The sequence below is a fragment of the Eleutherodactylus coqui genome, chromosome 13, assembly GCF_035609145.1.
Source record: "Eleutherodactylus coqui strain aEleCoq1 chromosome 13, aEleCoq1.hap1, whole genome shotgun sequence".
In the NCBI taxonomy this organism is placed as follows: domain Eukaryota; kingdom Metazoa; phylum Chordata; class Amphibia; order Anura; family Eleutherodactylidae; genus Eleutherodactylus; species Eleutherodactylus coqui.
This window is the reverse complement of record NC_089849.1, coordinates 60,306,514-60,316,493: the sequence shown is the minus strand read 5'-3', so window position 1 is coordinate 60,316,493 and position 9,980 is coordinate 60,306,514. Positions and strand designations below refer to the sequence as shown.

General features: G+C 46.6%; 1 protein-coding gene across 1 annotated transcript; it reads right to left on the bottom strand.

The window, feature by feature from the left end:
* Positions 1-8,740: 8,740 nt before the first annotated feature.
* LOC136587372 (olfactory receptor 10A7-like) lies at positions 8,741-9,682 on the bottom strand. Its single transcript, XM_066585943.1, has one exon. The coding sequence runs from the start codon at positions 9,680-9,682 to the stop codon at positions 8,741-8,743; it is 942 nt and encodes a 313-aa protein (XP_066442040.1).
* Between the last annotated feature and the right edge of the window lie 298 nt (positions 9,683-9,980).

The following is a 9,980-nucleotide window of genomic DNA, read 5'->3' as shown; positions in this document are numbered from 1 at the left end:
GGGCAGGTTCTCCTTATAGCGTGGGTCGAGCAGTGTGTACACCCAGTAATCCGTTGTGGCCAGAATGCGTGCAACGCGAGGGTCACGAGAAAGGCATCCTAACATGAAGTCAGCCATGTGTGCCAGGGTACCTGTACGCAACACATGGCTGTCTTCACTAGGAAGATCACTTTCAGGATCCTCCTCCTCCTCCTCCTCCTCCTCAGGCCATACACGCTGAAAGGATGACAGGCAATCAGCCGGTGTACCGTCAGCAGCGGGCCAAGCTGTCTCTTCCCCCTCCTCCTCATCCTCCTCATGCTCCTCCTCCTCCTCCTGTACGCTCTGAGAAATAGACAGGAGGGTGCTCTGACTATCCAGCGACATACTGTCTTCCACCGCCCCCGTTTCCGAGCGCAAAGCAGCTGCCTTTATGCTTTGCAGGGAATTTCTCAAGATGCATAGCAGAGGAATGGTGACGCTAATGATTGCAGCATCGCCGCTCACCACCTGGGTAGACTCCTCAAAATTACCAAGGACATGGCAGATGTCTGCCAACCAGGCCCACTCTTCTGAAAAGAATTGAGGAGGCTGACTCCCACTGCGCCGCCCATGTTGGAGTTGGAATTCGACTATAGCTCTACGCTGTTCATAGAGCCTGGCCAACATGTGGAGCGTAGAGTTCCACCGTGTGGGCACGTCGCACAGCAGTCGGTGCACTGGCAGCTTAAAGCGATGTTGCAGGGTGCGCAGGGTGGCAGCGTCCGTGTGGGACTTGCGGAAATGTGCGCAGAGCCGGCGCGCCTTTTCCGAGCAGGTCTGACAAGCGTGGGTAGCTTTTCAGAAAGCGCTGAACCACCAAATTAAAGATGTGGGCCAGGCATGGCACGTGCGTGAGGCTGCCGAGCTGCAGAGCCGCCACCAGGTTACGGCCGTTGTCACACACGACCATGCCCGGTTGGAGGCTCAGCGGCGCAAGCCAGCGGTCGGTCTGCTGTGTCAGACCCTGCAACAGTTCGTGGGCCGTGTGCCTCTTATCTCCTAAGCTGAGTAGTTTCAGCACGGCCTGCTGACGCTTGCCCACCGCTGTGCTGCCACACCGCGCGACACCGACTGCTGGCGACATGCTGCTGCTAACACATCTTGATTGCGAGACAGAGGTTGCGGAGGAGGAGGAGGAGGAGGGTGCTTTAGTGGAGGAAGCATACACCTCCGCAGATACCACCACCGAGCTGGGGCCCGCAATTCTGGGGGTGGGTAGGACGTGAGCGGTCCCAGGCTCTGACTCTGTCCCAGCCTCCACTAAATTCACCCAATGTGCCGTCAGGGAGTTGTAGTGGCCCTGCCCGCCTGTGCTTGTCCACGTGTCCGTTGTTAAGTGGACCGTGGCAGTAACCGCGTTGGTGAGGGCGCGTACAATGTTGCGGGAGACGTGGTCGTGCAGGGCTGGGACGGCACATCAGGAAAAGTAGTGGCGACTGGGAACTGAGTAGCGCGGGGCCGCCGCCTCCATGATACTTTTGAAGGACTCCGTTTCCACAACCCTATACGGCAGCATCTCAAGGCTGATGAATTTTGCTATGCGGATGGTTAACGTTTGAGCGTGCGGGTGCGTGGCGGCGTACTTGCGCTTGCGCTCCAATAGTTGCGCAAGCGACGGCTGGACGGTGCGCTGAACTACACTGGTGGATGGGGCCGAGGACAGCGGAGGTGAGGGTGTGGGTGCAGGCCATGAGGCGGTAGTGCCCGTGTCCTGAGAGGGGGGTTGCATCTCAGTGGCAGGTTGGGGCACAGGGGGAGAGGCAGGGGTGCAAACCGGAGGCGGTGAACGGCCTTCGTCCCACCTTGTGGGGTGCTTGGCCATCATATGTCTGCGCATGCTGGTGGTGGTGGTGAGGCTGTTGGTGTTGGCTCCCCGGCTGAGCTTTGCGCGACAAAGGTTGCACACCACTGTTCGTCGGTCGTCAGGCGTCTCTGTGAAAAACTGCCAGACCTCAGAGCACCTCGGCCTCTGCAGGGTGGCATGTTTGGGAAACAGTTGGTGGATTATTCGGTCTGGCCCTGCCTCTACCCCTGGCCACCGCACTGCCTCTTGCAACCTGCCCTGCTGCTGCCCGTGCCTCCCCCTCTGAAGACCTGTCCTGTGTAGGCGTTGCACACCAGGTGGGGTCAGTCACCTCATCGTCCTGCTGCTCTTCCTCCGAATCCTCTGTGCGCTGCTCCCTCGGACTTACTGCCCTTACTACTACCTCACTGCAAGACAACTGTGTCTCATCGTCATCGTCCTCCTCACACACAGAAAGTTCTTGAGACAGTTGGCGGAAGTCCCCAGCCTCTTCCCCCGGACCCCGGGAACTTTCGAATGGTTGGGCATCAGTGACGATAAACTCCTCTGGTGGGAGAGGAACCACTCCTGCCCAATCTAAGCAGGGGCCCGAGAACAGTTCCTGGGAGTGTTCCCGCTCCTGAGCAGGTGTCATTGTAGTGGAGTGAGGAGGCTGGGAGGAAGGAGGAGCAGCAGACAGAGGATTCTGATTTGCAGCAGTGGACGGCGCAGAACTGCGGGTGGACGATAGGTTGCTCGAAGCACTTTCTGCCATCCAGGACAGGACCTGCTCACACTGCTCATTTTCTAATAACCGTCTCCCGCGTGGACCCATTAATTGGGCGATGAATGTGGGGACGCCAGAAACGTGCCTCTCTCCTAATCGCGCAGCAGTCGGCTGCGACACACCTGGATCAGGAGCTCGGCCTGTGCCCACACCCTGACTTGGCCCTCCGCGTCCTCGGCCGCGTCCACGTCCTCTAGGCCTACCCCTACCCCTCAGCATGCTGTATTACCAGTGATTTGATTTCACAGGCAGGAAATAAATTGGCGCAAGACTGCAGGCCAAATATAATTTTTTCCCTTTTTTGAAAACGAAAGGCCCCACTGCCTCTATTGAATGAATAATCTAAGTTTAATAACTGTGCTGTGTCCCTGCTAATGTGTCACAGAACTTGAGGGTAGCAGAGTTATTAACTCTGGCAGAGCAGGTATTTTTTTCCCAATGAAGGAAAGCAAATGGCGAAGCCAGCAGTAAACCGTAGCTGGGTGCGTCTGATTTTTTAACGTTGTACACGCAGCTCACACGTGTCCACAGCCCTTAGGACGGACAGAGGCAGGACAAATAGATTTCTTTTCCCTTTTTTTACACCAAAAGGACCCACTGCGTATATTCAATGAACATGAGAAGTTTAATAACTGTGCTGTGGCCCTGCTAATGTGTCACAGAACTTGAGGGTAGCAGAGTTATTAACTCTGGCAGAGCAGGCATTTTTTTCCCAATTAAGGAAAGCAAATAGCGAAGCCAGCAGTAAACCGTAGCTGGGTGCGTCTGATTTTTTAACGTTGTACACGCAGCTCACACGTGTCCACAGCCCTTAGGACGGACAGAGGCAGGACAAATAGATTTCGTTTCCCTTTTTTTACACCAAAAGGACCCACTGCGTATATTCAATGAATAATAACTGTGTTGTGGCCCTGCCTACACAATTCTTTCCCTGTAGTATCAATGGAGGGTGCAATGCTCTGCAGAGGCGATTTTGAGAAAAAAAAAAAATGCAGCACAGCTAACAGCAGCCAGCACAGTACTGCACACGGTTAAATATGGCCCTAGAAAGGACCGTTGAGGTTCTTGAAGGCTACACTCACTCCTAACACTCTCCCTGCCTATCCAACACTTCTGTCCCTAATGCCGGGTGCAACGCTCTGCAGAGGCGATTTTGAGAAGAAAAAAAAAGGCACTGCTAACAGCAGCCAACACACAGGTATTACTGGCCCTAATAAGGACCTTTGGGGTTCTTGAAGCCTACACTAACTGCTATTTCTCTCCCTACAGCAGCTCCGGTACCAGCAGCACTGTCCCTCATCTAACTCACAAGGCATCTGAGGCGAGCCGCGGGAGGGGCCGACTTTTATATTCGGGTGACATCTGATCTTCCCAGCCACTCACAGCAGGGGGGTGGTATAGGGCTTGAACGTCACAGGGGGAAGTTGTAATGCCTTCCCTGTCTTTCAATTGGCCAGAAAAGCGCGCTAACGTCTCAGGGAAGGAAGTGAAAGTAACCGGAACACCGCGTGGTGCTCGTTACGAATAACGAACATCCCGAACACCCTAATATTCGCACGAATATCAAGCTCGGACGAATACGTTCGCTCATCTCTAAATAGGAATTGAAGTCAGGTAAGCCAATACTCACTTTCTGTGTTTAATTAGGGTTGCATATTTTACCCTATGACCTTTATTTTGTCAGATAAATCTAGAGATTATGCGTTTCAGTTTTATAAAAAAAAGATTTAGGTACGTCTATAGGAAGTACCTGTAACAGACAGAGAACCTTTAGTAAAATTATCATTTGTATTAAGTTCTTCCTTCCAAGCCATGAAGTCTGGAGAGTTATCCATACAGTTACATCTTTTTCAATTTTGTCTAGTAGTGGTTTACATTTTAGTTTGTATATATCAGAAATTTTGGTTCCTAGATATGTTATGTTGGAGCAAGTGTTTTTAAACATGGATATTTTGGATAACAGGGACCACATTTTTTGTCTTTATTTATGTTAAGGAGTTTTGATTTTGAGAAGCTGAGTTTAAAATTTGAGATTTGGCCAAATAGGTCAAATTTTCTTAGGATAGTTTGAGAGAATGGTGGAGGTTAGAAATAAATAACAAGACATCATCCACAAAGAATGCTGTCTTGTGTTCTGCTCACCTACATCTTAGGCTAGTGTTTTGCAGACTTGTTAAAAAGTCGTACATTGATTTGAAGAAACACTGCCATCCAATAGGTGGCCTGCAGAGGTATTGTTCCATCTTCCTTATTTGCATAGATGACGCAGATGCATGGCCATATAAGTCTCCTCACTCACCTCTTAGGTGTTTTCCTACACCCCTTCTGGGTGCTCTCTTTAGGGAGAGACAACATGCTTCTTGTCCCAGATGTAAACAAATATAGCAGAAACATTTAATGTGCAAATCCCATAACTATTATGAGGTTACATCATTGAAACAAGTCGGCCCAATCACTTGCTCCCAGCCCTAAACATCACCTTGAGAGTACCTGAGCAATGGCCTGACACATAATTAAATGCCCACTGAGCTCACTCAAGGAATCCAAAATTCACATTATTGCTCCATAATAGTCACATGATTCTCCAACAAGTACTCTCTTGCCTATACCTGCTGTGACATACATAAATATGCAACCCCAATTCCAAAAAAGTTGAGGTGCTGTGTAAAATGTAAATGAATGTGAAAAAAAAAATCTATAATGCAATGATTTGGAAATCTCATATAATCATATTTTTTATTCACAGTGGAACATATATCAGAAGATGAAAGTGAGACATTTTTCCATCTCATTTCTAAAAATTAACTTATTTGGAAGTTGATGGCAGCAACACCTCTCAAAATAGTTGGGCCAGGGGCATGTCTACCATTGTGTAGCATCCCCTCTTCTTTTTACAACAGACAGTAAATGTCTGGGAAGTGAGAAGACCGATTGCTACAGTTTTGGGGGAGAAATGTTGTCCCATTCTTGTCTAAAATGGGATTCTAGCTGTTCAACATTCCTGGATCTTTTTTGCCAGATTTTTCTTTTCATGATGCGCCAAATGTTTTCTAAAGGTGAAAGGCCTGGACTGCAGACAGCCAGTTCAGCACCCGGACTATTCTTCTGCAAAGCCATGCTATCGTGATAGATGCAGTATAGGGTTTAATATCGTCCTGCTGAAATATGTAAGGCCTTCCCATGAAAGAGCTGTTTGCTGAATGGGACCATATGTTGCTCTAAAACCTCTATATGCTACTTGGTGTTGATAGTGCCTTTCAAGATGTGTAAGCTGCCTATGACATTAATGCATTACACATTCCTGCGCTGCACGTGCTGTGGTAAAAGAAATGAATCTGTCCAATAAGTAAAACAACTAACAACAGAAAGACACTTACTTAATAGGAGGGGGATATGATGTTCAGAATCCCCCTCCTTGAAGTGTTGACTCCAACGTTTAAGGGAAGATAATCTTCCCTTTTACCACACTGCCGTGCAGCGCAGGGACATTTTTTCTAACAGCGCATTGTGTCTAGAATTGTGACTTAGATGACAATCAGACCACATTTTATTAACACTAAATGCCGAAATCCAGGCAATTCTAAAGAGTTAATTTACTTCTTCTTACAACTATAAGGCCTCCTGTCCACGGGCGAGTTTGAATTGCGATTCCAGCGGCGATAATCTGGCTACTGGGAACTCAGTAAAGCTCTCCATAGCTTTGCTATTGGGAGCGCTTTCTTCTGTCCACGAGTGGAGAATCATTGCGATTCTCCGCTCGCGAGCGGCAATTCGCAGCATGCTGCGAACTTACCGTGATTCTCCACGGTCAGCTTATCTGTCAGATAGGCTGACAGCGGAGATCCGTCTGCTGGCTCCTGCTCCCGGGCAGCGGTATCCCGCAGCGGAGATATGCAACACCCGTGGACAGGCAGCCTAACTCCAAGACTGGTATTTTGTTTTTTTCTTTGAGAGACCTTATTTTCAATGGCTAATATGATCCCAAACTTTTTTCTTTGACAATAATAATTTGTTCTGGGATGACTATTTTACATTGAAAACATTGTAACTTAAGACCAAAATGCTATTGAAAAGTTATAATTGTTTCCAAAGCCACCAAAATTAAACAAAAAAATTAAAGACATAAATCAAAAAACAGAAAACTAATATTTTTAATGTCCCTAAAACCCTTTTACATGGACTGGTGATCAGCGAACTATACATTTCTAAGAACATTTGTTCCTGATCATTTCCTCATATAAATATAAACCGCAATCAGATGACAAGCAAATGCTTGTTTGTGGGCGATCGCATCTTTTACATAGGCAAAAAGTTATTATTTGTGCAACAGCAAATCTACTCATGTAAAAGTGGTAAATGAGTGCTGATAGACACGCCATAGCATTATTGCCACTTGTTTGCGGGCAGAAAATTTGCCTGCATAGAAGGACCCAGGGGCGTAACTATAGGGGATGCGGTTGCACCCAGCCCAGGAGCCTTAGGGGGCCCATAAGGCCTCTCCTCTCCATATAGGGAGCCCAGTACTATAAATAAAGCATTATAGTTGGGGGCTCTGTTACAGGTTCTGCATTGGGGCCCAGGAGCTTCATGTTACGCCTCTGGAAGGACCCATACATATAAAAGTCAGAAATTGCTGCTGGAAGTTGTAAATCACTTTCCTTGCAGAAGACAGCAGCTTGTTCAGGGTCAATACAGTACACGTGCCCTGCTCAGGCGCTGGCAGCGTGTAGGATGATGGTAAATGTGGTATATGAAATAAAATGGTGTCATAGCAGCTATCACCACAGCTCTGCAAGTAGTAACGTTTGCAGCGGCGCCCCAAAAGTTTTATGGCACTGTAGATAATATGACAATGTGATGCCAGTGAAATATAGCACAACACTTGTGTGTGAAGAGTCAGCAATACACGGAAGCCAGTCAAAAAAATATTAAAATAGACCTTACTGTAATTTTATCAGAGCAAGTAAAACAGCATTTGTCTCAGTATAGGGTGAAACTAGGCAGCATTTCTCCACAGACATTAGAATAGAAAATCAAATAAGTTGCATAGAGGATGGCTAAGGATGTTAGAGAGAGATGAGGCAGCAATATTAAAATTTATATCCCTTGGCCTTTTGAGATTTGTCAATCTACAACACGACCTTTGTGTTACCAGGATTACACAAATCCTGGCCCTGGCTGCTGCGCCGTCTCAGGAGCACTTTACGAAGGCCTCTGTCATTTCTCGGCCATCCCCCGAATATTTGGCGCCTTGACACTTTATTTTGCACGTACAGAATCACAATCAGGAACTACCGTTTGAAGAGGGGCTTCAGTCCTTTCCTCTCCACAGCTCTCACCCACTCCCTGATCTGTCATATGTCATCTCCTCTGTCCACCACAACTCTCCAGCAGCTCCTCAAGTCAGCTCTGTATCACACCAACCCACTGCTCTCCATTCACCACTGACTCTCTGATTATCTCCTCCGACTAGCTAACTAAAAACTTGACTGCTCTCTCCAACCACCCTCTCTAAACTCAACTGCTACTTCCGTTTGTGTAATCTCATGCGGGCTCTGGTGCTGCCTAGCAGCACACTCACCATTCGCGGCCTGTCTCTCAACTTTCACCCCACTGTCAGATAGCCAATCTTATTGTTCAAGGCTCCAGACAGACTGGCCAATTAGAGCTCAGTCTGCCGGCAGCCAATAAAAAATAGCTGGTTGCCGGGCAAATTAAATTTAGTTCTTTTACAGGGCAGATTAACCCGGAATTAATTCCTGGGTGAATTGCAAACCTACATTAAATTAGCGATAGCACTTTCGTAGGACGCTTCTGTGCCACTACACACGCAGTGTACCAGAAACATAAAAAGAAGCCACCATCACCTGGTATCCAAAGGAGTCACTCCTGGTAAAGATAAAGAGCAGTACATAAAATGTAGTACTACACTCCACCATATAGAAGGGCTACTAGACAGCCAATTAGTGCATGCACTTCAGTAATATAGGCGATTTACTAGTGAAATGCCCATGCTGATTGGATTTATTTCCAGCCAATCATGTGGGCCACCGATCGGCAGAGTCTGTGGTATTATATGTTGAATACGTTTTGAGAGCTGACTGTGTATAATTTCATTACAATAGCTTTATGACATAAAACTACTGGAATTAGATGAAAGTTCGCATCATAGGCCCAAAACGTTTTTTAAGGGTTTTCTTTATTTCCTGGTTTCTAAGACTGTATATTATAGGGTTAAATAGAGGAGTAAATACCGTGTGCAGTAAGGAAACAATCTTATTAATGAACAATGAATTTCCTTTAGATGGGATCATATATTTAGCTATAAGTGTCCCGTAAAATGTTCCCACAACAATAAGATGAGAAGTGCAGGTAGAAAAAGCCTTCTCTTTGCCAGTTGCAGATGGTATCTTGATTATAGTGTGGAAGATATACCCATAGGTTGCAATGATAAAACCACAAGGAAGGATAAATATTGGCATAGAAAACAGAAATAGTTCCATTTCTACAAGAGAAGTGTCTGAGCAAGAAAGCTGCTGAAGAGGAGAAAGGTCACAGTAGAAATGGTCAATGATATTGTCATGGCAAAAATTAAAGTTTGATAAAGGCATGACTCCTATAAGATTAAGAGTAAGACCAAGCAGCCATGGCCAAAGTGAAAGATAGATCTGGTGGTTAAAGTCCATGATATCAGAATATCTTAAGGGGTTGCAGATGGCCAAGTATCGATCATAGGACATCACTGAAAGTAGAAAACATTCAGCAATGGTTGTACCACTGAAGAAGTAAAGTTGGGTGATGCAGGCAAGATAAGTCATTATTTTCTTTCCTAATAGAATAGCACCAAGCATATTCGGAACAATGCTTGTTGAAATGACAAGGTCAGAAAAGGAGAGATGACAAAGGAAGTAATACATGGGAGACTGGAGCTGGACATTGGTGGAAACTAAGAAGATGATAAGAAGGTTTCCCAAAACTGTAAAAAAGAAGATAGTCAAGAAAAGAATGAAGAACACAATACAGAAGCTGTGAAGGTTTCCAAAACCCAATAGAATAAAATCTGTAACTTTTGTTTGATTCATTGTAAACATACTGAATTAACAGACCTATAATGTGGAACATAGAGGTAATATTTATTCTAAACACAGAGAAAACATAGTACTGTAGGCAGACTGAAAAATGGTGAATTGTCTTGTTACGTTTGTGTGGGCAAGTGAGCACCGGGCCCACACAAACGTTACTAAGGATAGGAAGCACCAAGAAGCAACCACCGATTAACATCTCTCCCTATTTTCTACAAAGGAAGATGACCAAGGACCTACCTGAGCGTGGACATCGCCCCAATAAGGGGCGGCTCAGTTGTCTTCGGATCTGGGTCCTTGCTGCCCC

Bases quoted from the DNA above. Each gene is read 5' to 3' on its own strand.
- LOC136587372 (XM_066585943.1), bottom strand. From the start codon at position 9,682: ATGTTTACAATGAATCAAACAAAAGTTACAGATTTTATTCTATTGGGT.